General features: G+C 46.7%; 14 protein-coding genes across 14 annotated transcripts; 4 read left to right on the top strand and 10 right to left on the bottom strand.

The window, feature by feature from the left end:
• Positions 1 to 70: 70 nt before the first annotated feature.
• Positions 71 to 1768, bottom strand: F4822DRAFT_424632 (uncharacterized protein; the record flags this gene model as incomplete). The annotated part of the gene is made up of 2 exons (XM_051460180.1): positions 71 to 1166; positions 1227 to 1768. 2 exons carry the CDS (start codon positions 1766 to 1768, stop codon positions 71 to 73), a joined length of 1638 nt encoding a protein of 545 aa, XP_051319939.1.
• Positions 1769 to 1822: 54 nt separating this feature from the next.
• F4822DRAFT_39354 (uncharacterized protein) lies at positions 1823 to 2689 on the bottom strand. Its single transcript, XM_051457304.1, has one exon. The coding sequence runs from the start codon at positions 2525 to 2527 to the stop codon at positions 1892 to 1894; it is 636 nt and encodes a 211-aa protein (XP_051319938.1). The 5' UTR covers positions 2528 to 2689; the 3' UTR covers positions 1823 to 1891.
• Positions 2690 to 2735: 46 nt separating this feature from the next.
• Positions 2736 to 4394, bottom strand: F4822DRAFT_424630 (carotenoid oxygenase; the record flags this gene model as incomplete). Its single annotated transcript, XM_051460179.1, has 1 exon — positions 2736 to 4394. One exon carries the CDS (start codon positions 4392 to 4394, stop codon positions 2736 to 2738), a length of 1659 nt encoding a protein of 552 aa, XP_051319937.1.
• A 1354-nt stretch (positions 4395 to 5748) lies between these two features.
• On the top strand, positions 5749 to 8200 carry F4822DRAFT_39208 (uncharacterized protein). The gene is made up of 6 exons (XM_051457177.1): positions 5749 to 6081; positions 6130 to 6388; positions 6436 to 7012; positions 7070 to 7334; positions 7390 to 7682; positions 7741 to 8200. Exons 1-6 carry the CDS (start codon positions 6007 to 6009, stop codon positions 7940 to 7942), a joined length of 1671 nt encoding a protein of 556 aa, XP_051319936.1. The 5' UTR covers positions 5749 to 6006; the 3' UTR covers positions 7943 to 8200.
• Positions 8093 to 8981, top strand: F4822DRAFT_39087 (uncharacterized protein). The gene has a single exon (XM_051457073.1). The coding sequence runs from the start codon at positions 8458 to 8460 to the stop codon at positions 8875 to 8877; it is 420 nt and encodes a 139-aa protein (XP_051319935.1). The 5' UTR covers positions 8093 to 8457; the 3' UTR covers positions 8878 to 8981.
• A 307-nt stretch (positions 8982 to 9288) lies between these two features.
• On the bottom strand, positions 9289 to 11277 carry F4822DRAFT_387251 (S-adenosyl-L-methionine-dependent methyltransferase). The gene is made up of 9 exons (XM_051456794.1): positions 10963 to 11277; positions 10851 to 10900; positions 10624 to 10764; positions 10500 to 10566; positions 10422 to 10449; positions 10354 to 10366; positions 9868 to 10300; positions 9689 to 9773; positions 9289 to 9629 (listed from the first exon to the last, which is right to left on the bottom strand). Exons 1-9 carry the CDS (start codon positions 11092 to 11094, stop codon positions 9475 to 9477), a joined length of 1104 nt encoding a protein of 367 aa, XP_051319934.1. The 5' UTR covers positions 11095 to 11277; the 3' UTR covers positions 9289 to 9474.
• A 483-nt stretch (positions 11278 to 11760) lies between these two features.
• Positions 11761 to 12300, bottom strand: F4822DRAFT_424626 (uncharacterized protein; the record flags this gene model as incomplete). Its single annotated transcript, XM_051460178.1, has 3 exons — positions 11761 to 11864; positions 11928 to 12073; positions 12140 to 12300. The coding sequence occupies 3 exons, from the start codon at positions 12298 to 12300 to the stop codon at positions 11761 to 11763; spliced, it is 411 nt and encodes a 136-aa protein (XP_051319933.1).
• A 1084-nt stretch (positions 12301 to 13384) lies between these two features.
• Positions 13385 to 13945, bottom strand: F4822DRAFT_424625 (uncharacterized protein; the record flags this gene model as incomplete). Its single annotated transcript, XM_051460177.1, has 3 exons — positions 13385 to 13506; positions 13566 to 13720; positions 13785 to 13945. 3 exons carry the CDS (start codon positions 13943 to 13945, stop codon positions 13385 to 13387), a joined length of 438 nt encoding a protein of 145 aa, XP_051319932.1.
• Positions 13946 to 14645: 700 nt separating this feature from the next.
• On the bottom strand, positions 14646 to 16375 carry F4822DRAFT_38872 (uncharacterized protein). The gene is made up of 5 exons (XM_051456908.1): positions 15964 to 16375; positions 15690 to 15835; positions 15390 to 15625; positions 15133 to 15236; positions 14646 to 15071 (listed from the first exon to the last, which is right to left on the bottom strand). The coding sequence occupies exons 1-5, from the start codon at positions 16123 to 16125 to the stop codon at positions 14994 to 14996; spliced, it is 726 nt and encodes a 241-aa protein (XP_051319931.1). The 5' UTR covers positions 16126 to 16375; the 3' UTR covers positions 14646 to 14993.
• F4822DRAFT_38891 (cytochrome b5) lies at positions 16376 to 17914 on the bottom strand. The gene is made up of 2 exons (XM_051456925.1): positions 17157 to 17914; positions 16376 to 17080 (listed from the first exon to the last, which is right to left on the bottom strand). The coding sequence occupies exons 1-2, from the start codon at positions 17213 to 17215 to the stop codon at positions 16627 to 16629; spliced, it is 513 nt and encodes a 170-aa protein (XP_051319930.1). The 5' UTR covers positions 17216 to 17914; the 3' UTR covers positions 16376 to 16626.
• Positions 17915 to 18897: 983 nt separating this feature from the next.
• Positions 18898 to 20441, top strand: F4822DRAFT_38911 (glycosyltransferase family 15 protein). The gene is made up of 3 exons (XM_051456947.1): positions 18898 to 19491; positions 19579 to 20017; positions 20087 to 20441. The coding sequence occupies exons 1-3, from the start codon at positions 18980 to 18982 to the stop codon at positions 20390 to 20392; spliced, it is 1257 nt and encodes a 418-aa protein (XP_051319929.1). The 5' UTR covers positions 18898 to 18979; the 3' UTR covers positions 20393 to 20441.
• Positions 20442 to 20916: 475 nt separating this feature from the next.
• F4822DRAFT_387237 (EXS-domain-containing protein) lies at positions 20917 to 22749 on the bottom strand. Its single transcript, XM_051456793.1, has 2 exons — positions 22466 to 22749; positions 20917 to 22353 (listed from the first exon to the last, which is right to left on the bottom strand). Exons 1-2 carry the CDS (start codon positions 22554 to 22556, stop codon positions 21191 to 21193), a joined length of 1254 nt encoding a protein of 417 aa, XP_051319928.1. The 5' UTR covers positions 22557 to 22749; the 3' UTR covers positions 20917 to 21190.
• A 151-nt stretch (positions 22750 to 22900) lies between these two features.
• F4822DRAFT_387235 (Pex12 amino terminal region-domain-containing protein) lies at positions 22901 to 24460 on the top strand. The gene has a single exon (XM_051456792.1). It carries the CDS (start codon positions 23096 to 23098, stop codon positions 24350 to 24352), a length of 1257 nt encoding a protein of 418 aa, XP_051319927.1. The 5' UTR covers positions 22901 to 23095; the 3' UTR covers positions 24353 to 24460.
• Positions 24461 to 26206, bottom strand: F4822DRAFT_387234 (uncharacterized protein). Its single transcript, XM_051456791.1, has one exon. It carries the CDS (start codon positions 26137 to 26139, stop codon positions 24919 to 24921), a length of 1221 nt encoding a protein of 406 aa, XP_051319926.1. The 5' UTR covers positions 26140 to 26206; the 3' UTR covers positions 24461 to 24918.
• Positions 26207 to 27452: the final 1246 nt, after the last annotated feature.

Here is a 27452-nt window from a genome sequence, read left to right as displayed (position 1 = left end):
CCATTTTCATAGTACAGAGTGAAGTTATACGGGGACATCGCCTAGTTGTAGAAGCCTTACGCTAGCAGTATCAACCGAGCCACAAACTATGAAACTGCACGAACTTTGGGAGTTCAACACCCGCAGGCCATTGATACACACCTCTCCAAATCCATTTATACGACTCAACATCATGCATATAAACTACTGGGTCAGCCCCAGGCTGTCGGCCCTTCTCCGTCTTGTCTGAATCACAGACGGCGAGTAGAACGCCCGATTTCGCTGAACTAGGAATTTCTTCTGGATCCCAAGAATTATATACCTGGTTCAGTACTGGTCGTAGTAGAGCAACGTGCTTCCTTAGAGATTTGAACGTCTTACGAACCCTACGAAGTTCCCGACCGGTTTTCGACATTCTACCTTTCGTCGTCGATAGGAAATCGAGGTCCATCACGTGGATCCACCATGGCCCCCATAAGCCATTGATGCATACAGAAGCCAACTGTGTAGCTTCACCTGTAATCGGCATATGGAACTCCCCTGGACTTGTTGCCCGATCAGGCAATGCGAATGGTGTCTTTGGAGCCCAACTAAGACCAGGTGCAGAAAGCCTCGGTGCGGGAGAGAGCAAGAAACCTGTGAGGATGTTAATCCCCCGCTCTTGTTTCCAAAAGTCTTCTATTGTCTTGACTCCTTCCTTTTGCTGGGCTAAGCATAAGTTCCATATCGTAGCATAATCCCTCTCCCTGCTTGCTGGGCGATGACTTAGCCAAGAGCCAATTTGCTCTAGATCGACATTAAAACCATAATCACGAATTCTCCTGGATCGCTCGTCATCAAAATCGTAATTCCGAACCATATGAGGTAGAAACAAGCTGAACGCCGCGAGGTCGATCCGCCCGTCTCTACAAACACGCTCAAGAACATCCTGAAACATGACGACTTGGTCATCGCGGCATAGAATTGAGACGTGATTCCGACCTTTCAATGCCTCTAGCATTGTCCATGCTCTGAGGTTCCAGTCCGAGAGTATTACTCCGGCTAATAAAACTTCTGCACGGCGTACTGTGAGGGGACAAGCATCTAGTGTCATCAGGTCCCTATCGCAGACAATCACTTGCTGGCTGCGATAGAACACATCGTTGATATGCAGTATAGCTTCCGATCTCAAAGTATCGTCTTCGGGACTAAACCAGAAGTCAACCTCAACCATTCTACACGTAGAGATGTTCTTCGGTTTCACTTACATGCAAGCCGCATCAATCCAATAGCTATCGCATCCTAGCTTACATGCTAGCCCAATGTACCGATCATGGAGGCATCGGTTAATCCCTAGGTGCGGACGGCTACCTTGGCCATGGCTCCACACATGAGAAAATGCGATCGTCTTGTTAGAAGCGACACAATACCTTAAAATGTCTCCTTGACTTTCTGAGACTGAGACGGCCCTTGCGCCACTTACTTTGAGATAGGACTCTTCATCCCACTTGACCTTAGCCTCAATTGTTGGATCGTGGGGGCTGTGGAAGTCATGCATTGTCTGATCGACCCCCTCAACCCTATCAAATCTTAGACAATCATGCCAATCACGTCCATCGCATGCATCACTCCCTGATCTGGCACATCTTGCTCCCGTGCTACCAAACGCCTCACCGAAGCGGCGAAAAAGGACTCGGAAATCGGCTCCTAGAGCGATCGGGTCACTTCGAAGCAATTCAAACATCCAGCCACACATATTTTGTGGCTTTTCATCCGCAGAAGCTATTTCGGTGAAAGCTCTAAGAGTCATGTTCGGCCCTAAAAGGAAGTTCCTCAACCAAGAATATGCCCCTTCCTCGTGTCTATGGCCCTCGTCGGCGTTTACTTTTACAATAAAAAAGTAATACAATGACCGCATCCGCTGCTAGAACGACTATAGAAAGGCCTTGACAATGTACCAAAACACTGGGCTTTTCCTAGACTTCACAGCTCGGTGGCTTTTAACGGATGCTTCAATCATCTCGCCAACGCAATTGAGGATAGTCGAGAAGATCTTATCCGCGCTATTTCTACAGTGAGATTCATTCAGGACATGAAATATAGCAAACCGAAGTACATTCTGGTGGAGGTGAGACGCGACCTTGAGTTCTCCCCAGGTTCTTTGACTTCCCGAAAAGTATTCTGACGGTAGCTCATCAATTCGTCCTGGGAAATGTAATGTATCCTTCGGAATTCGCCGTAAAAGCAATTCAGCTCTCTCCACTATGGCGTCAGCACCAATTCTACTCGGCCACCACTGGCACTTGAGTAGCTCCGATAGCAATTCATCAAGCCGCCTTACATGATCGACTAAGTCTGTGGCTGCATCGTAGAATTTGGATAAGGCATCTCGCATCACGCTGTACCGCACTTCTCGGGAGTAATAATGGATCGTCGGTACATCGCCGCTTTCGAATTTTGTGTAGAAATCTTCCCACAACATCTCCCACGGAATCGGCCGGCGTTCATTTTCGCTAAGTGTTCGAATATCCTGTTGAAGTGTTTCACGAATTCTCAAGGAGAGTGACATCGCTGCCTCTAATACTATTCTACGGTTTAGGTGTCACGATTTAGGCTGCTCTCAATGTTGGAGAAGGGAAGACACACACACATATCCTAGTATAAATGCATAAGAGTCTGCACCCGATAGTGGCGTTTTTATGAAATCCTTTTTACTGGTGAGTAAAACCCGTGCTGATCTGTGTAACAATAATCAGGGAATCCTAATCAAGTATTGTTCAGAAATGGTTAGAATAAGAAGTATTTCCTCCCCAAATCCCGTGAAACCCATAGCTCATAACAATTGGCATTCTAGCCCTTCCCATTTCCTCCATCGTGGTCGCATTAACGACGACTAGAGAACTCTTCCTTACAGCCGAGTCCATGGCAATAAAAAGCAACACACCATCATCCTCAACCTGAGCTTCTGGGGAAGCCACAAAAATTGGTTCCGACGGAAGCTGTTCGGTGGCTGGGGACCACACCTTCCACTCACGGTTCACGGTATCTAATTTAATCAATGAATCCGCGAAATATCCCGTCTTCTCCACGTGGATACCCCATGTGTATCTATACGGCCTTCCCGCATATTCTTCATTAATCCGCGCAAGTTCGATATTGGTTTCAGCATATGGAAGGCTAAACATCGTCTCAGCGCGATGTGCCAGCAATGTTCCATTGGTAGCGAATGAAGTATTGCGATACGCGGGCAGTCGATATCGCGTAAAAGTCCCAGGAGCATCGTTCTTCGATGATGCATCCGCCTTGTTACCAAGATTGGCTCTCAAATTCGCAAGGTTCGCCGCCGTCAAGAAATCCAAATTGTCCATGCGCGGAAGATCAATATTGATCGCGCCGGTCTCGTCTTCGAAACTATTCACCTCATGGAAAGCGAAGAATGCATCATCCGAGATGTATTTAGAGACTCTGCCATCGGCTTTAGAGATGACATAGAAGAGCGTCTTGCGATCGGGATTCCATGGTCCAAGACTAGAAAGAATGGTGTAACCCTGTTTCGTGTAATCGGCTTGCCAGACTACTAGTATGAGGTAGTTCTCGGTGCTGAATAGGGTGTGAATGTAGGCGGGTGGCGCATCTTTGATCTCGGCGAGAAAGTTGACTTCTCCTGTAGGGTCGACGCAGAAGATTTGGTACGTGGGTGGTTGTCCTGATATGTCAAGTTGATAATTACATATTGACCCATCAGAACCATGAGCTGGGTGAGCGGCGAGACGCCCGCTATCGCTCTTCAGCATTCCACCTTTGGATGAGTCACCGACAGAATACGCGAAAAGCTCGATAGGTTCAAGAGTGATCGGGTCGATTTGCTGCAGAGGATTGGCCTCCGTCGTAGTAACCAAGCTCACGAAGGGGCCGCCTTCGCTACTTGTGTTACGTCCAAGGCCCGGGTAGTTGGGTATCCAGGCCACATTAATATTGCTCTTGCTCTTATCACCGCTTGTGACGGTACGGTTCCTGAACTTGGTCTCCAATGCGCCGAAGATGATCTTGCAAGGGTCATTGCCGAATGACCCAGTAGGATATTGTCCTGTCTCGCGAACGAAATCCATTAACTCATCCGACGCATTACGACTCTGATAAGTAACTACACCGTTGGCGATCTCGAAGCGATGGTTTCGACTGAATCCGTCGAACCAGTGTTCAGCAGTGAAGTTTCCCACGTCCCAAGTCGCAGCCGCTCCACGGTACAGCGAACCCGATAACCAAGTAGGGATGGTACCCTCGATCTCGAGTTCGGTAGGTTGCTGAAATTCTGGAGATGAATAAAATCCCCAAGTCAACGGGTTTGAGTCTGGTGGAGGAAAAACATCAGCCTGAGATTTTGCCAGTAGGCCGGCGACAAGAGCGAGAAGAAGGTGGTTCTTCGGAGGCATCATGGTGGATTTAGAAGAATATGTGATGATGCTGTGAGTCTTTGGATAGATATCCAAGTGTTCATATTCAATATTATTTCATCAACGTGAGCCTCTTATATGATTTTTCGCTGCTAATGAATGTTTGCTATCCCCTCTGGTATCAACAGGCCACGAAGTAATCACCTGAACACTGATTGGCCAAGTTTTCCAAGAAAGGTAGGTATGTGGGAGTCACATGCCAAGCTTCGAGCATTAATTCACAAGTAGTTAGATTCTCATCTAGCATGTTGGCACTCGGATCTTCCTTTGAGGCTCAGCAAGTACGTGCGAATCCGAGTCCGAGTGGAGCACTTCGGTATAAATATCCTTCCGCCTCCAACACAATCAGTTATTCAACGAGCTTTTAATTCACGTCAAGGAGTTGCAAGCCCCGGTAGTCACGCTAATTAAGGAACCAAGCTCTTGTTCACCGTCAGGGTTTGACTCGCATCAGGCAGATATTTCGTCGATAGTACCAGAACTTGTCTAACTCCACCTTGGTCAAGACCGCTACGGTAGGACACGCCGCGCAAGCCTTCCGAGGGTATTCTCCACAAACTAGATCAGATTCGATCGCGTTTACCATGTTTCATATGCCAAGTGTGCGCGAAAGGGGGTTTAGGTCTCGGTCCGCTCCAAGAGACGTCGAAGAAATCCTTGTTCATATATTTATTACTCCCTTGCATATAGAAAGGCTTGATGACGCACAAGCAATGCCTTGTCTGCCGTGTTCTCTCAGTTTAAGAATGATTCGGACGATATAGGGGTGTGTAACCACTACAGAAATATCAACAGAATAACACAATTGAAACCCGGTGACAGGTTCATGCTGAATCAATCAGAAAGAAACCCAACAAAAGACATTATGTGGTTCAGTTTAAGTATGTGACCACGATTTTAATCTCCGGGACTGGTCAATTTACAGGTCACCAGAATGGGCGTACCAATCGCGGGGTATCAACAATGAAATATTATCTAGAGCGATTCATTTACTGGATACAAGTCACCTATTCTAGATGGCGAGCTCTTATGCTTTCAGTTGACTGGTCGAAACCAAGCGGCAAGTGAGTCACAATAACAATCAATACAAAACGGCTTCCTAAGTAGGAGTTCGACTTGAATATTTCGCGTCCGAACATTGATATCCGGTATATTCACAGTCCGTATGTTTACTAATCAATTACTTTAAAAACATTTATTAAATTTTGAACGTGTTTTGGAATATGATTGCAAGCGCTTGTGTGATTGAAAACGAAGGCAGGCTTCCGTCGGATATCTGTGGTTACCCCCCCTTCCACCGCCTCGTCACGTACATCGGCACATTGCCTGCGAATGACGGGTAGCAAACCTTACAATAAAGGACAACTCACACATATTTATCTTAGTTGACACAGAAAAGTGACAGGTGCTAAAACAGACGGTTTCACGACATCTGCGATGCGACTGTATCAGCCAATCCGCCTACCCAGGTCCTCTAGCCTTGCTGCCTGAGGGTATTACGGCGTCGAGTATATTTGAACGTCAACATATCCATCTCCTCTTTCCAACTTTATGGATTCTTCTTCTGAAATTATGTTCGCTATACAAGTTCGAGATGGCCAACGAATTAGTGTGCGCAAATTGCTCCGGGGTTGGGAGCCAGAGCTGTTCATATTGCCGACTAGTACTAGTAAGTAGGCATTCTATCCGATGGCTTTCCACGACTAACCCAACCAAGTATTGCAATAGCAACTGCCAAAGACTTCACTGGCCGACGCATAAGGCAGATTGTCGAAATAACCCCTTATTGAAACCGAATTGGCGCCCTCGATGGGAGACGGAATATCGCGAGCCCGCTTTTATGGGCGGTCCCCGTCTTCAGGTATTCAACTATCAGATGAAATACCTCTGGGGTAACATGCCCGCATTCGATTTACTCAACATCCCGTCGAATGAGGGCGTCGACTACGCCAAACCATTGAGCCTCCTCTTTGCCGGTGAGTCTTTCGCTTTTCGAAATCTAGACAAGGTTAACATCATCAAGCTTCCGGAGATATCCGAAATGTCGTGAAGACCATCACCTCCCTCCCTAAAGGTTTCCGAAGCCCCATGAGCATCTACTTAAACGATAGGGACGGAGATGTCGTCGGTCGGAACGCTATCATGTTGCTTCTAGCACTGGCAGAAGACGACTCAAGCGTTGTAGTCGAGAATATAGTCCACTTGTGGTACTCTGCATTTATCCCCCAATCGCTCTACGATATACTAAGAGGGAAGATCCACGACTTGGTTCAGGACGTCTGTTCCAAGATCGCACACAAGGCACCGAATGCACCTATGGGGAAGACATGGATATTTGGTTCGAGGTCCCTTCGGCTCGTCTTGACCAAGAAGCAATGGTCCGATCTACTCGCCAGCCTAGAGGTTCCAGCTGGTCTCACGACTAAGAAAGCGCAGGATATTCGCCGGGCCATCACCATAGCTCCGCAGAGGGTAGATCATAGAGAACGAAGATACTTTGCGCAAACCCCCGGGGACCGTGCCAGCGCTCAGAAGTTTCGTGAAGATGGGATCGTCATTCCATTCGGTGCATCTCGAGATCCGTTCACAGTGCCGAACCCGTAAGTCTCCGTCGACGGTATTCCCCCCACTACTCTAGGTATCTAACCCCTGTATAGTACTCTCTTCCGCAACACCAGTACTTGGCCCTTAAAAGACGATGCGGAGCCTCTTAGTGGTTGGCTCAAGTCAGAGGTCTTAGCAGTGTCAACTGGTAGCGCTACCAACGATGTATACGGTAAACTCAGCTTCCTCCTCAAGGACCTTCTCATCGATTTCCATGGCCGCCTGAAGAACATGAATGTCGCGTTCCAATTGTCAAATATCAACGCCGAAGGGTTGTCTGGCCACCTCGGCCAGAGCGTCACATTCGATCGCATTGAGGTGCGTCACAGAATCTCTCTATGTTGGAGGTGAGGCTAACTTTTCTGACCTCTAGGTCTCGAACATATCCGACGCGGGTTATCTGGGAATGGCGAAGGTCATAGGGTTCATCGGCCCACTCTTAAAACCGCGCAATGAGAACCCCCACGCCACTCTAGTCGCTCTATTCCTCAATGCGGTCGATGAAATATTCGATGACGACGAAAAACGCAAGGTCATCAAACGCGAAATGGGACTGGTGTACAAGTACCTGCCTATGCAAATGCCCACCGGACCATACGATGCGAATATCATCATCAGTGACGTTGCGACTCAACAAATCCGTGATGTTGACAAGTACTTTAATAAGTTAGTTTGGTGTATCTCCATCTCATCTCATAATACCTGTTTCTAACGCATGTCTTAGGTATATGCAGCTCCATTGCTTTCCCAACATCGTCGAGCTGTCGGGTATGGACTTTAAGAAGAAGCACACCATCATTGATCCATGGCCGATGAGGTTAAAGAAGAAATCCCACCAGAAAGGGGCCAAAGAGGAATTCGATCTCTTATTATCATCCGACAATTCTGGATGCGAGCGATACATGGAGTGGCAGTTTAGGACGTAATGATTGAATTAGAGAAGCTCGAAGGTTGGTGACTGTGTTCTTGGTGGAACGTCTCGGCGATAATTGGTTCCAAAAGTATGCGTCAAGTTGGGAATAAATTCATAGTTCCGATTCGTACACTGCGCCGGATATGAGCCTGAATAGGTGCATGAAAATGTGGACATGTGGCTTACATCTAGACTAGCAAACGTGTTGCCAATTGACACGTCCTAGTCGGGCAGCAATGCCGACTCAACGCCAGGTCAGAGTCGGAGAGCAAACATGACGGCGGTGGACAATTGAGGTAAATAGTTGGTAGCTATAAAGTGATTCATGATGTATGAGCGAAAATGACGATGGTCCTACAATCGAGTCAGACGTAGTCATTGAACCTCCGCTAAAATTTACTTCACGGGCTTCATACCGGCCCCATCCGTGTCACCACCGCTTCTTTATGAACATCTCCAAATAGCGCTCCGAAATAAGAACTTCCTACTCCGAAAACATCACCTTCGAACACTCACATAACCAACAAGATGTCGCGCTTCATACCTTCAATAAACGTATTCCTCCTCCTATCCATCCTCCTCACCCTGCTCCCATATTCCCTCGCATCACCATCATCGCCTCTCATCACAAACACCACCACACCCCACGAAAAACGCCAAATGTCCCAAGGAACCTCCTGCGCCGGCTCCGAAGGACAATGGAACTGCCTCACAACGCAATGGCAGCGCTGCGCATCCGGACAATGGAGCAGCGTCATGGACTGCGCAGCGGGCACCATGTGCACGCCGTCGGGACTAACCTACGACTTCGCCGTACAATTCGCAAACGGTGCCGCGGGGAGTAATCCACCGGCGACCAGCGGCGCTCAACTCGGCGTTCAGGTCACATACTGGACGATATTTATTGCACTTGGGGTCGCAGGTGCTATTAGTTCGATAGTCGCGTAATCATGGATCCGGTATACTAAGTTAATAATACTTAGAGGCAGTTTACATGGCAACTAGGAAAGAACGATCACCATACTGAGACGGTGACCGGGCCGGGGCCGAAGCTAAGTGGAGAGACCCGTTAATTTAGGTACACTATCTAAACTATCCGCGGCCCGGGCCGTCCATGTGCAACTACCCGACTAGTAACAGGGGTAATTAGGCCATTTATGTATCGGAACGGCGCATCAAGTCGTGTCTTAGATGTGGTCAAATTTAGCGACCCGGCTGTGAAACTTATCCGAACGGTTGAGCGCGAAGGATGGGTAAAGAAGGAGGGTAAATACTACGTACCCAGGTACCCATCACATTCCACATACCACCCTTTACGAGATTGTGGTACAAATCAAGGTAGCATCCCGTCATGATGGATCCAGGGAGCGAATGTGGTATCATTATGTATATATGTATATACCTTGTAATCAAGGAAAGTGATTATATAACATCCGATTTTTCAATAAATGCTCCGTTGCTATGAAGTATAAAGATATCCAATCTGTCGTCATGAGAATATACAAATTCATGAATCATAACTACCTAGGTAGGCAAAAAGTCGGCTTAAGCATCCAAAGGCTTTTGTGCATATACCACACGCTGAGGTAGGTATACGTGGATGTTCTTGTTGCGAATGTCTCGGCGGAAGGCCGCGAGGAATGCATGCATTTCCTCCAATGGACGGTTTAGAACGTTGTTCCACATAAACATAACGTAACCTAGCATCATGTAAGCAAAGTAACCAAGCAAAAAACTAACCACATAAATGGATGCTCACCTTCCAGGTCCTGTTCAAAAACGTATTGATACCATTGCCCAAGCTCTTTCAGCTTGGGGTTGGCTGGCCAGCCACCAATCGGCGCCTATAAAATGTAAGAATATGATTCGATCACCTGTCGAGAGCGAGTGGGGCACGAATCTCGCCATGATCGATCGCAATAGAATCAGCCGACTTACCTTCAAGTCCTTGACTACAACATTTGTAAAACCGGCGGCTTCGACAGCCTTCCGTTGTGTATCATCCGAGATAAGAGTGAAAGATTGACCCAACTTTCTACCACCCTCCTCGAACAAATCACGCCATATCAGGAAAGGCGAACCTTCCTTCAAGGTGCCATCATCGCTGCGATAGTCGGCTTCCGGTTCGAACGTCTCGACCCAACCACCAGGCTTAAGGGCGGTATAAGCTTGCTTCATTAACTTAGTCCAGTCCGATACGCAACCGGTAATATATCGCATGTGTACGAAATCGAAGCTGTTAGATGGGTAGGTCCATTGCTGTTCAAGATCGTCGATTTCGAATTTGACGTTGGGTGGGCACCACGAAGGTTGGATTGGGGTTACATCCGTTCCAACAACCTCGCAGTTGGGGTATTCATCGGCAAAGTCACTGAAAGATGATTAGTCTCCTGAGCGCATTACGGAGTGGGACAATTGCATTACATTGCCCATAAACCTAACCAAAGTAATTAGCATATGATAAAGAAATCGGGGTTGGGAAGTCAATTCACCTGTCCCAGTTCCAATGTCAAGAATTTTCTATGACACGTCAGTCGTATACCTAACAAAGACGGATATTATGCACCTACTTCTATATCTTCCTTTAAAGGCGAAAGAAAAAGTTTGCCGCCCAAACTGAGCGTCATGAAATGATGGCTAAAAAAAAGTGTGAGAAGGCGGAAAATCCATATCGTTCAAATCGGCGGAGCTCACTTTATGTCTAAGGCTTCATTTTGGCGCTCGTCATTCGGTCCCCAGTAACCACCTGACCCGACTTTCCCGCTATGGTACGTACGGCCATTAAGCGTACGGTACTGCAGGATACTCTCAGTCAGTGATGCTGTTGAGCTCGCGCTGTTGTCAGTTGTTAGGTTTGTGTCTTAAGATTCCAAAGCTCATGATAGTTCAAATAAAACACTGTATAAAATGGCAGGTCTTACTTGTCACCCGGACCTAAGGCGGAGTCTGCGTCATCGAATGGTTCATAGTCCTTGGATGCAATTGTCAGTCAATTGGGTGAACTGCGGCTCGTTCATGTCCAAATATTCTTACTTGGTCAGCAGCGGCCTCAATTGGACCCTCTACCGCACTCGGCACATCACCTGCACCTGACGCTGATGCTTCAGCCGGAGCGGCCGCTGTCGGGGAAGCAGCTGCAGCTGGTTCGTCGGGTGGATTGGCCATAATAATAATAATAAAATAATAGTATAAATGTTAAGGGACTAGAGATGACTAGTCAGAGAAGAGCTACGATAGCAAAGATCTTGAAAAAAAAGTCCAACAAAATGAGGAGAAGTGGAGAGATCGAAATCGCACTTATGATTTTTATTTATTTAAACAGGTAAGGTCCCAGGTAGGATACGTAGCATACAGGAAAAGGAAGGTGGGAAATGAACAGTGTCCGGGGACCAGGTCAAAGGCTCCACTTTCCTGTCCGTATTATTACTAACCGCGCCAAGATTGGCGTTTTTGATTAGCGGCCAGTTGAGGCGAATAGTGGTTCGGGGACGTCATTGGTCATTCATGCAAAATCACGTGGAGTAGCCGGGATATTCTGACACGTGCGCTCGGTCTATTGAAAAAAAAGGGAACAAGCCAAAAATAAAAATGGGAAGATAAATAATCTACTCCACCTCTTCTACTCTTAGAATTGAAAATCTACTTAAGTGTCCAGCTTTTAGGTAAGATACCCAGGCAAGTAACCAATCCCATATTGATACATAGTATAAAACATGCCCCGAACCAGAATAGCGAAAAAAAAAAAAAAAAAAAAAAAAGAATAACCAAGAGATGAGCGGCTCATATCTAAAGTGACCATTGTCGGTAACACGAAACCCCAGGTTTAGTACATCAAAACTTCTGACTATTATAGCCAAAGCACTGGGCCGTACCGTCCGAGGCAGCTGTGAAGGGTTCCCAGTATGTAATGTCCCCTGTTTTAAGATCGAGATTGACTATAACGTATACGTATATTAACAGATGAACACAGTTTGGGCATGAGTTGTATGTGAACGTACAGAGTTTGACATAATTCGGTGATTTTCCCCCGTTGCCATAGTCACAGTTACAGGTGAGATTATAAATGGTACTACCGCAAGTACAAGTCGACGAATATCCACCATCGTGTGCAGCAGCTAGCACCCCATCATAATTTGCATAGCAGCTTCCCAAGTTATACCAATTAGCACCTCTCCTAACCCAACGCGATCACGGGCGCTATTAAACTTACAGGTCAAGATCAATAGATGCTGCAACTTTGGGATCCGTGTCCGAGGCGTTCCACATCAAAGCCCATTTTCGGCCACCAGTACTCCCTACATATGGAGTACTTAGCGCAGAGCTTCCGTGGATAGCCCACTGCAAGAGGAATGACGTGATAAGAACGCGCATTGTTTCCAATAATAAAGAGATGAATAAGTGAAGTAGTAGATTAATAGTTAGTTTATCTTTTGAGTTGTACTTTCCGTCCTTTGATATTTATACTAGACAGAACCGAAAATATCCCTTGCTTGCAAGGAGTAAGCCGGAGAAAATTAAAATACTGAGATGCCATGAGAAAACTCGATTGATTGATTGTTTGTTTGTTCTATATTAATAAAACGCGTAACCAACTCTTCAAATATAAGGACGTTTCATCAAGAGTGACCATTAACTCTTCGATATTGAACAAATCACTGCCACATTTCAAGAGCCAATGAGATCCTTAGAATCACCCTGCAATTCTCAACTCTTCCCTTCCACACCCCTCCCTATAACATTTTTTAATGAAGTGGTTCATATTGAAAGGTCATGTAAAATGAGCTCTATCCAGCTATATTAATTATTAATTAATTCCATGAAGAATCTATCGGACGTGCGCTGAGCCTTCAGAGCTGTGGCGTACCGCAAAGAACACACCAAAAACGACCATGTTACTACTTTGTCACTCTGCGATATCTCTACTAATAAAAATCGTAAAATTACATACACAATTTATACTTATTACATTTTACAACTACCTTACTTTTTATATATAATGAGTCTTCTTATTGTTAAAATTGAAAAAGTTATCGAGGTAGGTTAAAGTCGACTTTGACATAATCATTATTAGCTCTCATATAAAAGGTATTATATTAAGGTTGACTTTGACCTGCAATAGCTCTTTTAATCCAATTTCCCCTTAAAACTAAAGTACATAAAATTATACTCCTTTCAATTCTATTCAAGTTTAAATCAACTACATATTTTTTATTTTTAATCCTAATGAGATATTTCGAGGTGAAAATGCTGTCAAATGGCTGCTTTTGGTGCGTTTTACGGGGTGGATCTGATTAATTTGACCCCCTACTGTAGCTAGTCTACATAGAATGCATACTTTAAGTGTCCAGCCTTAAGGTAAGCGATACATGATAGAAACATGTCTCGAGCTAGAAAAGGGAAGAAAACAAAAACATCTCGTCCATTTAGTCATTGTCCATAACATGAAACCCCAGATTCAGTGCCTCAATTCTATCGTTGGCTTGGTACTATTGTAACCATAGCATTGAGCCGTGCCGTCAGGGGCAGAGGTGACCCCTCCCACATAACCTAAATTACCATTTTCGGGGTCTCTATAGACTGTAACGATTTCATGTATTAGCAGATGCGCGCAGAACTTGAGTTGTAAGTAAACGTACTAATATTGATCTGTTTGACGCTATTTCCATTGTCGTCACCTTTACCACATACACAAAGGAGCTGGTAGAAGTCATCCGATACGCTACACATGCAAGAAGGTGAAAATCCGCCGTCTTTGACAGAAGTTAGGGCCCCAGCATAATTCCCGAGGCATCTTTCCAGGTTGTGCAAGTTAGCAATCCAAGCCTAACGCGATCACGGGCACTCTTCAAACTTACAGGTCAAGATCAAGAGACATTGCAAGCGAGTAGTCTGTATCATTATGAAATCCCAAGTGCCATTTCTTTGCGTCGAGTGATCTATACAACTGAGGATCAATAAATGCAGAGCTTCCGAAGGTAGCCCACTGCAAGAGGGACGCCGCAATGAGAACGCGCATTGTTCGGAATAGTAAGAATTTAACGAGTGTGGAAAGACCTGGAAAATGTGAAAGAGTGTATTGGCGGTTGGATATTATCTTTTCGATTGAGTGTTCTATCCTTGGATACTTATACTTGAAGTCTAAATCTCGAGTTCTATAGGAATAGAGAGCATAACTGAAATGTCCCTTGCTTACCAGAGGCAAGCCAGAACAAATCAAAATACTGGATTAGTACGACATTACTTCGTTGTTTGTTCGCCCCATAACCAAGTTTGCTGCCTCGTTCAACGCTATCGATGAAATATGTAACCAGCTCTTCAAATGTAAGGACGTTTCACCAAGAGTGACTATATTAAATAACATTAAAAGGCACGCTGTTGTCTATTTAGGGCTTGACTAAAGTTGATATCCTGGAATATAGGAAGTTTTACTTTCAAATTATAACCTACAATATTATGCATACTAATAATCCAAGTCAATGTCTCCTTCGTACCTGTTACCTGAAGATTTTTGGGGGGTACTATCAACAGCCACTTCAACATTAATGAAAACGCTACATTTTATTCCCAACTGAATCTCGTAGAGCATCCTAAGAAGTTTGGGTACCTATGTGCATCTAAGTAATTTAAGATGGTCCGTCTGGCGTTAACAAACTTGCAACACATTTGTGTGGAAAATAGTGGAGGAAGGGGAGTAGACGTTATCCTTACTCTTATTTGAGCATACTGTCGCATGGTGTTGAAGCCAGCTAAATTCAAGGTCTTGACAAGGCAAATAAGCCTATGCTAAGTTGATGATGACAGATAGAGGTAGATATTTGCTAAATTTCGGCTACCTTGTAACACCGTAGGTAGATAGCTACGCTACTCCTAACGAGCAGGACAATGTTGGGCTGTAGACCTGAAAGTTGACGTCGGGTCGGAGAGAGTAAGTTGGTGTTGAGTGCACTGAGAAACATGCTAACTACCGAATATAGCAAGCAAGCTACAAGCATTTACTCGATTTCGAAGCCCATCTATTGAACCACGATTTGGAACCTTGTTTCCCGCGGTCCTGACTCATTCGTTTAAGTTGAATCGGGAGGAACCTCGTGGTTGTATAAGCATCTCGGGTTAGGAGGTACGTAAGACTCATCAACCTCGGCCTATAGTATTATAAATCGTTAGTATCCACGTATGGCTTATCGATGAAGAGCCCCCACTTACACCGTTCGGAGTTGCGAACAATACGGGGATGCATCGTAGGCCATTGATGAAAACGGTCCCTGCACACGTTGCTTCACGGATAGACGACCCAACACAATCATGCACTATAACGGTAATCAGCAGTTATTTCAAGTAAGGAGCTCGGGGTATCGGGTGTTTTGAAGGGCGAGTGCTCCAGGACCATATTGACTTGTAACTTGGAGGTTCTGCATTATCAGGGAAGATAAGAACTCAATATATATATCGTGGTTACTTACTTGCATCTCGGGGTTCCCACCATGGGTTAAAGTCGAATCGCAGGTTAATACCAGGCTTCTGCACGATTTTGCCGCTTGAGCCATCGTAAGCCCAAACACGGAGTGCGTCAATGTTTGGTGCTCTGCCTTCGTTGCAATTGAAGAAATCGGGCGATCTAACACCACAATTGTACATCATTCTTGCCTTGAACATTTTGCACCAATTCGTAGGGTTTTGGCCATTGGCTGATAGTTTACTAAGTGGGTAGAGGGAATTAGTAGACACGTTCTGTTGTAAAATCTTGGTAAGTAACTTCTCACATGTGGTATCGTAGACGATGGTACTTGTAGCCCCAATTATAAGTGTCTGCCTCGCAGTACTCTGTGCATTCAGAGTTGACGTATGGCATATACTTCGTGGCCCAGTTGCATTCTTGATTATTATCGTTTTGCCAGCTCCCGTTGTACTATATAGCCTCATATTAGAATCTCTCTGACGGTATGCTGTAAATGGCCGCAAGCTCGAGATGATCATTCTGAGACCAAAGAGTCGCATGCGAGCGAATGAAACGGGGATGGACCACGACCAACTTACATATGCATCGTCGGGTGTCACTTTATCGAGAGTAGCCGTGCCGTTGAATGACGAAGAAGGAACACTGGTGGACACTAAAGGGCCCGTCTCAATGACATCGGCGGGGAAGGTGGCTACCTGTGAAAACAGGGATAGCAGGAAGATAACAATGAATTGAATCATGGCTGGATGTCATCAGTAGTGCATTCGCTGTCTGTGTATTGACCGTAGATCAGCGAATATGGGTAATTGGGCGGAGATCCGTGATAGTTACAAAAAAACGACTCAAATTGAGCCGAGTGGGTTTAGGCAACCTTGGACATAGGTAGGAATTGTGATAGCTGTTTCCTAATATTTCAAAACTAAGGAAGCAACGGTTGGAACAGCAGCTTTGTGTCTGGGTGAAGGTGCAACATGGAAGTAGCATCGGAGGAAATTCGCTCGGGTATGTGTTGTACCTTCCCCTTCCTTGAGAACTTAAACGGAACTTATTTCCTTCAAGCCTTTAGCATTTAGTTTAAACGGGTTTGACGAATGCAACCACGAATAACGTTCTTTTCATTTTATAACCTGTACATACCACAACATCTGCGGAACTGACAAGATCTAAAAAACTCAAGCGCTCAAGTATATCATCAAGAATAGACCCCATATGACATAGTACTTCATGGATAGAAGAATGATTTACGCATCTGCTTTTGCGACCAATTTCCCCACCACCATGTATTTGCCTAGGAACCTCTCTTCCCAGCCCTGCAAACTCTCCAGCTCTTCGGGACCAAGGTTCTCTAACTTATCCAGAGGTCCGTCGAGGTCCTTAGTCAGCATATCCTCGTCGAAGCTATGGAAAGCTAGGCCACGGCTGGCGTCACGACCAGCGAAGTTCTCGTAAGGGCCGCCGGGTCCGTAAAAGTTGCGGCCACTCGTGACGTCGAAGACGCGACCGCGCACTGCTAGGAACACCGGCATACCATTCTGCCCGTTGTAAGGGAATAGTGTGCGCGGGGTGAATGTGCGAAAGACGATGGCGGGAGGTTCGCGCGGTAACGTCGCGGGCGGCGAGGGTTTAAAAAGTAGGTACGTCGTGTAGAGAGTGATGGTTAGGAGGATGGCATTGAGCGGCGTAACAAGGCCGGTGCTATAGCAAATGGTTCTATGTTAGTCGGATACTCCGGAACTACGGTTGTGATATGTTAAGAGGATAAGGAACGCACTAGATATCGGAAGGGTCTTGAGCAGCGGCTTGAGCCACTCGTTGGTTGACGTAGTCCATAGCGAACTGATTGGGGTTTGATGATCTCTTCACTGATTAGATTAGATAAATGGCAAACTAGACTTGTAAAGTGATACGAATAGATTTACGATCTCCCCTGGGACAGGCAAGAGTTGATAAGAGCGATGAGATCTTGACGAAGGATGAGGCTTAGTAGTAGTCCTCCGTTGATAATCGGTCATCCGAGGTGGGGTGGGTATACTCCGAGCTTGTCCGCGTGCAAGTGGCCCAAGCTCCGGTATAAGTTCGAGTTGCGCTATGATCTTGAGAATGTACATAGCTACATGGGTACGTACCTACCTAGGTAGGTAGTTGGAGGTATGTCCCATATTTATGGGTATCCTGCTTTAACAGCCTTGGCATCACAGCTCGTAGAATCGAACCATTGAGAATGTACGTTTTGTTGCTGCCTTATGCGATGTGTTAGATAATCATCCCTTTTATGTAACACACAGGATTATCAAAAAGCTTGGCGCAAAGGAATTCATTCGAAAATACGACGACGATATGGCATCACACACATATCGCATATCCTCATTGTTGTTATTGATAGGAATTGTGTTTTGTATCATGAGCTGAATAGGAATTGCTGGAGATGAGGTAAGGCTGAATCTAGGGCTATTTTTTAGCTTTATAATCTATCAATCAAGGATGCATGTGGACATTTCAGCAAACAAATCCCCTTTCCTTACGCATTCGTCTGAGATACATGACGGCCGTTTCAAGTTCCGCATGTTAAAATTATGACAGCGGCAGTACAACACGAGATAAACTCAATCGATTCCTAGTTGAACTCTAGTTGAACTTAGTTTGTCATTGACTATTGTAGCAACATCAGTTGAATCAGCCTTACCGGGTTTAACATTCAGGAAGTAGCTATCCTACTTAGCTACGTGTACTCCAAAACGCGACGAACGCACTAATCTATTTCATCACATTTTGGAATAACCTTAACCTTAGGGTAATAATTAGGATTATCCAATCCGATTGCTGCAACGGGTTTCTACTCCAAAGAAAAAAAAGAGTCGATCACTAGACAAAGACAAAGAAACAATCGAACTTCCTCAATTCAACATTTTACGATAATCCCGAATCAATTCTGCAGATTGTAGGCCGCAATGGGCCTTTCCCCCCTCCTCTGTCACTTTACCACTCTACTTTTACAGTCTTGTCAGCACTCACCGACACTTGGATTTTCGCATCCAAGTCCCGTGGCAAGGACCATGGTTCGTTAAAATGAATAATTCTCTCCTATTTTAATTCCCTTTTTCTCCACGTGTTGTGTTGCATCCCCCGTCCACTCTGTTGCGGCTCAGCCTCATTACTCAACTGCACTTGGCTAGTTCTTGCATTTGCATTGCCAATTACCAATTGCCTGTCCCGGTCCTCCGTGCCGCAGATGCTTATCCCCGATCCTACAGCCTACAGCCTTGGTGATCATTTTGCAACGAAAAAAAATACATCCCCGGCCTTTGGCTCTAGGCTCCAACTATACCGTCCACTCCTTATTTGCGGCGACCTCTGTGAAGTCTGTATGAATCCTTTTTGTCTTACGTATTGGAGACCTGTTTCGGGCTTTTTCCATTATCTTATGTCTTGAATTTTCTAATTGCTTTTTTCTTCGTAGCCCAATAGTTTTGGTCGTTCGCGTTGTTCCTATCGATACCCTTTTTCCCTCGGCGTTTCCTTCGGAATCTCGTATCGTAAAAAACAAAACATTCAGACCATGATCTGAAAAAGGCACGAGGACATAAAAACCCTACCATGTTACGACGGATCATCCGTCCTGCCCGACGATTGCCGATATGGCTTTTCCTTTCGATAACTGCGCCTTTCCTTTTCGAAGTCATCCTACACGTATGGCGATATAGAATCCCGAGACCCGCGAGCGAGCTCGACACGCCCTTTTTCACTTCGTGCCAGGAGCCCGACATTAGCGCAAAACGGGAGAATGCGGTTCTGGTGATGCTCGCGCGGAACCACGAACTCGAAAAAGCCAATAAAACGATAACATCCATCGAAAGACAATTCAACAAATGGTTCAATTATCCTATTTTGTTTCTAAACGATGCTCAGTGGGATCCGAAATTTATAGAGGTATTGAATACAACATCACGAGGGTTAGCTACGTTCGAAGTCATACCGCAGGATCAATGGACATTTCCTAAAGAGGTAGATGTAAATGCGGCAAAGCAGAGTATAAAAGAGCAAGGCGAACAAGGGATTCCGCACGCCGGAGAAGAAGGATACCACCATATGTGTCGCTTTTATTCGGGGTAAGTTTGAGCTATGCCGAGGGAGGGTACATGGACCCGAACTTTGAGGTGCGATGGGAATAATAGATCGGACTGACAGGCCAATAGCAAATTCTATGAGCTCGACGCTATGAAGAAGTACAAATGGTACTGGCGACTAGAACCCGACGTTAACTTTAGCTGCGCGATTACGTACGACCCATTTGTACAGATGGCACGACATAAAAAGGTGTATGGATTTACAATTGCGTTATGGGAAGTGGGAAAGTCATGTCCGGGCTTATTCCGCTCGATCGCCGACTGGAAAGAGATGATGGGCATTCCTACAAACAACCTCTGGAAGGCTATGATAACGCCTTCGTGGGTACCGTTCCCATTTCGTCGATTTATGAGCTGGTTACCTCATCGCGATGCGTACGGTGACGAGTGGAGTTTGTGCCACTACTGGAGCAATTTCGAAATTGCCGATATGGATTTCTTCCGGACAAGGGCATATCAGGATCTATTCGAATATTTGGATAAGAAGGGCGGCTTCTACTTTGAGCGGGTGAGTCGGAATTCCATATTATATAACCGATCTATGTGTATACCTGTAGAGATTCTAACTATCACATAGTGGGGTGACGCAGCGGTACATTCCCTTGCTGTAGCATTATTAGTAGACCCGCGGAAGGTACATCACTTCGAAGATTTCGGATACCGACACGACCATCTATATCAATGTCCTGCCAACGCACCAGGTGGGCAACTTCCAGATTCGCCGCTACTCGGAAGCGGGACGTGGGCACCGGAGATGGATAGTGGGATCGGATGCCGTTGCGAATGCGACGGACGAGAACCTAGGAATTATGGGGAGTCTTGCATAGATAAACTAAAACAGCCGACAACCGTTAAGCGGTCATGGTTTCCGTGGGTTATATAGTATATGGCAACGTGGAGGCCATCGGTGGTAGCTGCGGTTGGTCTTCTGGTTGTCTATATCTGTTGTTATTACTTCCTCGCCAATTTCCATTGGACGGCTAGTCGCATTGGACATACCTATAGGAGGAGCATAGCATTGGCGCTCGCGGTGATTCTGGCGTACTTGTACTTATATAATACCATCGCATGGGAAAGGGGTGTAAGAGGAACTGGATACCACGGGACGACGATTGCTTCATAGATACAAGGGGATCAGATGATTGGTCGCGCGTGTATTCTCTGTCGAATACATATCTGAAAGAAGGGGTATTGATTAAGCGTTCCCAGATATAAAGCATGTTCAGACTTCGAATTCTCGATAAATGGAGGCATAGCGTTGGACAAGCGTAGCTGAATGCTCCGTGCCTTGGACCCGACCCTATGGATACCTAGGTAGCTTCGTGGCGCTCAGATCCATATCTGATGAGAGCACAGCCGTGGCTGTTAGACATAGCTGTTGAATGTACTAGAAGCAAGTCAAATAACCATTCGAATTCGTGATATCTCCCATATATCTATGTACATTTTGATAATTAGATTCATCGTTGGTATATCCCAATACTATATTTTAAATCATAATCAACCACCAATCTTCACGGCCGCACCTAGTCTATCAGCGAACGCCTGCAATGCAACCACGACGCCTACGCATACATACACCACATAGTTCTATATAGTATTCCTCGCGCCCTCTAAAACTTCGAGCTCTCCTTTTACACCCACAAGATAACAAACAGGACACTCAACTGAGCCTCAACTTCTAGTCATCGTCCTCATATTTCGGACCCTGTATATTATGATTGTGGTAATCCGGAAGCAGAATATCATCCGCTTCGAGTCCTGGGACGTTCGTGTTACGAATCCACTCAGTCTCGACACGGAAGAAGATCCAGACCCAACGACGGAACACTTCCAATAGTTCGATGATGAAAATCGATCCTTCCCAATCGGCGATTCGTCCTAAATGCGGACTTAGCTTCAAGCTCCACGTACACCGTAGCAACAAATCCAGCGCTATCACAGCGTAATACAGCACTGGCGGTCCAACATGCAATCGCCGGCGCAGCCCAAACGCCTTAAGATCGTGTGCGCTCCTCGCCTTGCTATCAAACAGTGTCAAATCCCAATCCTTCGCTACATCCCAGTAGAAACTATACAATGAATTGACCGCACACGCGCCGATCCAAGCCTGATAATAATGCGGCGGAGGCGGTTGTCCACCCGTCGAATTTCTTTGCATAGCAGAAAACACAATAACCGGGAACGCAGTCGCGTATTTCAGCGCATTAGCCAAATGCTGGCCGCCCCACCCGGTATTCTCTGTAATCCTTCCCCTTCGCACACGGCCGTACTCGATAAGACACTGGCGAAGCCGCACTAACGAGGGAATAGCCAGGATAAGCGGAACCACAACCGCGCCTCCGCACCCACGATCCGGACGCGCGGTCGCGCCGCCTCGTTCGCCGCCGCGGATGAACATGCACAGTGCTACGTACAGATCCGCGAGGACTTTAGCGTAGCTCGTTAGGACATCGGCGAGTAAAATATCGCCGAATTTCCCATCTTTCGTTTCCGCGATACCGCCGACGCTTATACGGCGGAGTGTAGAGCGTAAACGCGCGCGACCGGAGTGAGAGAGGGATTTTAACGCTGGGATGAAGATTAGGAGACCTAGGAGTATGGCGAGGTAGAGGAGGGGTAGCCAGTCCCAGCGTAGGACTAGATCGGGGTCGCGGTGAGTGAAGGCCCAGAAGACGAGCAGGGCGAAGATGAATATCGAGGAGAGGACGGTCGCGAGGCGGTAGGTGGAAAGGTGGTGCGTTGGGTGGTGTGGTGAGGAGCGCCCTGGATAACGTATTAGGGAGGGCACGTCGATGCCGACGGTGTAGAGGTAGTGTAGGTTGGCGCCCCAGGCCCAGACAGCTGTTGTTGTAGAGGAATACGTAAGTCAATGTTGTTCGTTGGTTTATGACGAGGAATCAATAGTTCGAGTGGGCATAGTTATAGATAGTATTGCGAGTAGAGCGAGACGAACCTAGCACAATGATAAAGGCCACACGGTAAGGCAGAGGAAATGTTAAACTGAAGGAGTCGAGCTCTGGCTCGACTGCTAGATCACCGTCCATGGTCTAGGGGAATCTGAATACCTGGCATCGAGAACTTGTCTCTAAACGCCAATATGTCAATAGTGACAAGATAATATTGGTGGTGTTGAATTTGAATTGTGTAATATAAAAGTTCGTGATGTCTCCTTTTTGAGTTGCACTTAATTGTACTTTGTATAAAAATGTTAATACTGCTAAGAGAATAAATTTGTAGGTGCCAGATAATGAAATTGGCGACGTCACCTTGGCGCGGCTAGGTACTAATGTAGCGAGGTACCTACTGCAAAACCCCTGCAGCTCTAGCGTCTTGGATAACCGAAACCCCCCTAGAGATAACCTTACAGTTGACCCAATCGCCGAGGTTCAATGACAAGATGCTCTGTGATGGAATGTGGAATGGAAGGATCCATTTTAAAGCTTCACCTTCAAAAACTTAATTGTTTTACTAATCGTCTTCTACAATATTATCTCCATTCTAAACTTAATATCATCTATTGTCTTTACGCCGATATCATCTTGATATGTCATCTCAATTCACAGACATATAGCGACCGACCACAATGGCGACTGACTCGCCAGCACCAACTTCGACTTCTACCTCTACCGACTCTCCTACTCCTTCATCCTCTACGACAACTTCTACAGTCACCTCCTCTTTACCCTCGTCATCTCCCTACCCATACGCCTTTGCGCCCGACATAATCCGCGCACACCAAAAAGATGCCTACTTCCAAGGCCTCCTCACGAACCAAATCACCGACCTACACCGACGACTTCTAGGCGCCCGATCCGCACACACCTGGGCCACGGAATCGCGTACCCTCGCCGACCTCCTATACCTCTGCCTAACAACCCTCCTCGGCAACCGCACCCTCGGCGAAGAATACTGCGATCTAGCCCAAGTAGAATCCGCCACCGGCGCCCTCCCCGCAATATCCCGACGCGCAGCCTACATAGCCGGCAGCATCCTCGCACCCTACGGCATCACAAAAGCGCTCCCCAAAATCCGAGCCCGAATACGCGCTCGCCTACAACAAAACCTAGGAATACCCCCTACCGGAGCCGAAGAAGAAGGACAAGACCTCACCCCCGCCAAACTCAAAGCCCGACGAACATGGTCCTACAAATTCCAATCCTACCTCCTAGCCAACCTCACCTCCATAACCTCCCCCGCCCCAATCCACGCCGTCGGACTAGCACTCTTCTACTTCAGCGGGTCCTACTACGAGCTCGCGAAGCGATTAACCGGTCTGCGCTACATATTCACGCACAAAGTCGGTGAATCCACCGACCGGGCCGGCTACGAGCTCCTAGGCGTATTACTAGTCGTTCAAATGGCAGTCCAATCCTACATCCACGTGCGAAGCACCCTCGCCACTCTATCACCCACCCCAATCCACCCCCCGTCACCGTCTCTAACAGGAGACCGCCGAGCCGCAGGACCTGTAACCGTGTCGTTGGATCATATGGCTTATAGCTCAAACAATGAGCTCCTACTCGGAGGTACGAACGCGGCATCTACCGCGATGACGCCGACGCGCATTGATATCGCGAGCGCGACGCATACACCCGCTCTCCCGGGCGGTAGCGAGGCGCGGTATGATTTAGCGAATCCGGATAAGATGCGTTGGGTCAAAGGTGCACAGCAGCGGAAATGTACGTTATGTCTAGAAGAGTTGAAAGATCCAGCTGCGACGCAATGCGGACACGTCTTTTGCTGGGCTTGTATCGGTGATTGGGTTCGCGAAAAGCCCGAGTGTCCGTTGTGTCGTCGCGAGGCATTAGTCCAGCATATCTTGCCGCTACGTGCTGTTTGATATCACGGATGTATTAATAGGTCATTCCTAAGAAAAAGGGGAAGGTAGAGGGTTTACAGAGTTCAATCACATGTACAAATCAGAGAAACAAGATACCATAGTTTAACAGTATTTAATTTGCAGATGAACAGAACATATGAAATCCATATATGGAATACAGTATGCTCTAAGTGCGATCGAAATAATCTCTAACAGCCTCCCAAGCATACACACTATTATTATCTCCGTGCCTCCTCAAACATAACGATTCGAAAAGGACATCCAAGAAATATAAAGGTGTGGATAGTGACAAGCCAATAAATAATAATAATCCAATCCACTTTTTGCGACTTCGATGTGACTTTCCTCTATAATGAGGCTTCAAGACCAGCTCGGAAGCAATAAGTTTTCCATGTGGTTATACATCGCTAGTATTTCCGGATTGCCCGTTCCCTCTTGTAGTTCCTGTTCAAACACCAACACATTCCGTCACGCCTAGGTATCATATTAGCACCCCTTACCTCCCTCCGTCCAAAAAAGCAACCATTACTCAAACGCCGTTTCTTTTCTACCAATTATTGATACCTTCAGGCTTCAATCGAGAACAGAACGATTTCACCTCTCTCATTACGGCGCATCCGTAATGATCGCCAGAGTTCTTTCTCCTCTGACGACTTACCCAGGCTAGTACCAGACGATGATCTCTCGCGGTGGTATCTCTTCAAGGCTTTGTTCACACTGCAGCCCCGTTCACTGTCGGGTCCCTTGTTGCATAAGCTCAAGAAAAGGTCGGATCTCGGCTTGTAGAGGATCATCTGACCAGACTCTCCATCTTTCTCGTCGCTGGACTTCGTTCGATACTCAATCAGTTTAGGAGCCTTTTCGGAGCTTGATCGACGGTGATGCCGGGTCTTCTCCTTCTTGTCCTTATCTGATGACGAGTGCTTTCGCTTCTTAGATACCTTCGACTTTGATGTGCCGGATATGAAGGCCTTTAGGCCACCACTGAGACCATCCGGCCGACTAGGCTTGGATGTCTTGTGAGTCTTGGAATGTTTCGTCTTCTTGATAGGGCTCGCAGGTGAGTTCTCTCCACCGTCGCCACCAGAATAATCTGGCGAAGGAGGGAATTGAGGCGGGCGCATGAGACGGTTGAGACCTCCGGTCAGGCCAGAGTGTAGAACAGGAGGTGCATCGGTCATTAGTTCGTCGCCCATCGGTGGTGGGTCGAGTGCTAAAGGTCCAGTCTCAATGTGTAGCCGCTTGCGCTTCTTGTCCGTCATAACTTCACGGCTACCATCCTTCGACTTTCTTCGTTGAGACTTAGGCGCAGGCGTCTCGTACTGGTTAGGTTGCACAGCGCCATTTCCGTATTGAACCATGTCTTCATCATCGACCATGTATCCTGTCGGGTCTACATAATTGTCTGTGTCCTTTTGGTCGAATCGAATAAGCTGTCGCCCACCACTAGCCTGCGTGGGGTTATTGAAGTATTGTAGGTTGACATTGGATACGTTTGGTGTGTGATCAACCAAGAAATCGAAAACGTTCACGTTAGGATCATCGACGACGGCAGACGGAGGAGTAGGCGCCTCCGGGGGTAGGTTGTGTGTGTTGCCGTCTTCATCCTCGTAGACCTGATACTGTTGGAAGTCGCTGTAATCCTCCGTCGCGTCCTCGACGTATGCGTTATGCGCCATAGCGGTGGACATGCCAGAGGGTTCGGCAGCGTTAGACTTTTGTCTTTTCGGTTTATATAGTGCGCCCTGATACTTTTGTTCTTCTGTCATACAGCTCTGAAAGTGCATGTTAGCCACGTGTGGCCTATCGATCGGAAAGGCTTGCGACCTACATTATGCGCGCGGTATTCCGTCCCGAGAAAGTGGACCATGCAATCAATGCAGGTGAAGGTAGCGCCACGGCAACGATTCCTATGGGGGTCGAGTTTCTTTTTAGTTAAAACGTCACCACAAGCCTGTGGATAGAAAAGGTCGAAAATGAGTTAGTTATTGGTAAAATGTAAAAAAAGGTAGAATGAAGATAGATGATTAAGAGATGCGAAGGAGGATACGGAGAACGTAATTGGGTTTCAGGGGGCGTGTGTTTTATCTGGTTGGAGGGGCAGAGGGGTGCAAGTGATCAGGAGACGAGTAGAGGCGGCGGTTCCAATATTATGGGGAAGATATAAACAGGGGTAGAGGGGTGGGTGTGAAGGAAGATGGATGGTCAATGCCAAGGTGGTGTATTGGGTGTGTATGGCGATCAGAGGATGGCGCGAGGGATCTGAAGGGGGTAGCGCAACGCGAAATGTCGTGTGTTGCTCGAAAGGGTCCCTAAACGCCAGAAGTAAGGGTTGGGCGCGATGTGCAAAGGGGTCGTGATTTGTGATGTCAGGCACTTTGGGGGTGGTTTAAATTATTGGAACTGGAACTGGAATTGGTTATATTACCTCACACGAGAAGGAGACCATGTTTCTGACTGGTCTAGAAGTGATGTGCTGTCGGATATGTAAGATGCTGATTGGCGCGTAGCTGCACAATTTCTTGCGTGTCTCTCGTTATGAGTGGCCGAAAAATTAAAATTTGTTGACGTTTTCTGTTTTTGTCTCTTTTTTTTTCTCTTTGCCCTTGGGGGCTGCAGATTGCAGATGGCAGTGCACGTTCTAGTACTGTAGAAGGGCGAAGCCGGATATGAGACCTCAAATGATAGGACGAAAAACAAGAGACAGCGCCAGATCGAATCTAGAATTCCAAGAAGGGAACGATATAGTAATGATAGTCGAAGTTCCTGCTTGGTATGGTAGGATTACTAGTACTTTCTTTTTTTGCCCCAGTCTGCCAGTCCGATGGAATGACGGGCGGCAAAGCAGATCGTGCTGAACTTGCGTACAAGTGCACAGCCGTGGGAACCTATACGTCGTACAATTGGACAATCGAATATTATGACCCCTCCGGTAGTCCAGGTAGAGCCAGATAAGGACCCAGTGAGAAAAGGTGGAATGCCGAAATTCTTCAGGTAAAGGCGACAATCCAAACAGGAACCGAGTAAGCGTTCCGAAGTCAGAGCTTTCCTTTATTATTAGAACAGCGAGCGATCTTCTTGTCCGGAGTAATTGTTACGG

The sequence above is a fragment of the Hypoxylon trugodes genome, assembly GCF_022578975.1.
Source record: "Hypoxylon trugodes strain CBS 135444 unplaced genomic scaffold F4822scaffold_1, whole genome shotgun sequence".
Classification (NCBI taxonomy): domain Eukaryota; kingdom Fungi; phylum Ascomycota; class Sordariomycetes; order Xylariales; family Hypoxylaceae; genus Hypoxylon; species Hypoxylon trugodes.
Note: the sequence above shows the minus strand (reverse complement) of the source record. Positions and strands in the feature narration are given on the sequence as shown.

Coding starts and splice junctions, on each gene's coding strand:
- F4822DRAFT_387237 (XM_051456793.1), bottom strand. CDS start 22,556: ATGGACGGTGATCTAGCAGTCGAGCCAGAGCTCGACTCCTTCAGTTTA. Junction 22,354..22,465: donor GGCCTTTATCATTGTGCTAG/GTTCGTCTCGCT, acceptor CTACAACAACAG/CTGTCTGGGCCTGGGGCGCC.
- F4822DRAFT_38911 (XM_051456947.1), top strand. CDS start 18,980: ATGTTACGACGGATCATCCGTCCTGCCCGACGATTGCCGATATGGCTT. Junction 19,492..19,578: donor ATGTGTCGCTTTTATTCGGG/GTAAGTTTGAGC, acceptor ACAGGCCAATAG/CAAATTCTATGAGCTCGACG. Junction 20,018..20,086: donor GCGGCTTCTACTTTGAGCGG/GTGAGTCGGAAT, acceptor ACTATCACATAG/TGGGGTGACGCAGCGGTACA.
- F4822DRAFT_387234 (XM_051456791.1), bottom strand. CDS start 26,139: ATGCACTTTCAGAGCTGTATGACAGAAGAACAAAAGTATCAGGGCGCA.
- F4822DRAFT_387251 (XM_051456794.1), bottom strand. CDS start 11,094: ATGGCCAATCCACCCGACGAACCAGCTGCAGCTGCTTCCCCGACAGCG. Junction 10,901..10,962: donor TTGAGGCCGCTGCTGACCAA/GTAAGAATATTT, acceptor ATTGCATCCAAG/GACTATGAACCATTCGATGA. Junction 10,450..10,499: donor CTTTAAAGGAAGATATAGAA/GTAGGTGCATAA, acceptor GACGTGTCATAG/AAAATTCTTGACATTGGAAC.
- F4822DRAFT_38872 (XM_051456908.1), bottom strand. CDS start 16,125: ATGATTCAATTCATTGTTATCTTCCTGCTATCCCTGTTTTCACAGGTA. Junction 15,836..15,963: donor TGACACCCGACGATGCATAT/GTAAGTTGGTCG, acceptor GAGGCTATATAG/TACAACGGGAGCTGGCAAAA. Junction 15,237..15,389: donor GTGGGAACCCCGAGATGCAA/GTAAGTAACCAC, acceptor TTACCGTTATAG/TGCATGATTGTGTTGGGTCG.
- F4822DRAFT_39087 (XM_051457073.1), top strand. CDS start 8,458: ATGTCGCGCTTCATACCTTCAATAAACGTATTCCTCCTCCTATCCATC.
- F4822DRAFT_39354 (XM_051457304.1), bottom strand. CDS start 2,527: ATGTCACTCTCCTTGAGAATTCGTGAAACACTTCAACAGGATATTCGA.
- F4822DRAFT_38891 (XM_051456925.1), bottom strand. CDS start 17,215: ATGGACTACGTCAACCAACGAGTGGCTCAAGCCGCTGCTCAAGACCCT. Junction 17,081..17,156: donor CAAGACCCTTCCGATATCTA/GTGCGTTCCTTA, acceptor CATTTGCTATAG/CACCGGCCTTGTTACGCCGC.
- F4822DRAFT_387235 (XM_051456792.1), top strand. CDS start 23,096: ATGGCGACTGACTCGCCAGCACCAACTTCGACTTCTACCTCTACCGAC.
- F4822DRAFT_39208 (XM_051457177.1), top strand. CDS start 6,007: ATGGCCAACGAATTAGTGTGCGCAAATTGCTCCGGGGTTGGGAGCCAG. Junction 7,013..7,069: donor CCGTTCACAGTGCCGAACCC/GTAAGTCTCCGT, acceptor ACCCCTGTATAG/TACTCTCTTCCGCAACACCA. Junction 7,683..7,740: donor GTTGACAAGTACTTTAATAA/GTTAGTTTGGTG, acceptor CGCATGTCTTAG/GTATATGCAGCTCCATTGCT.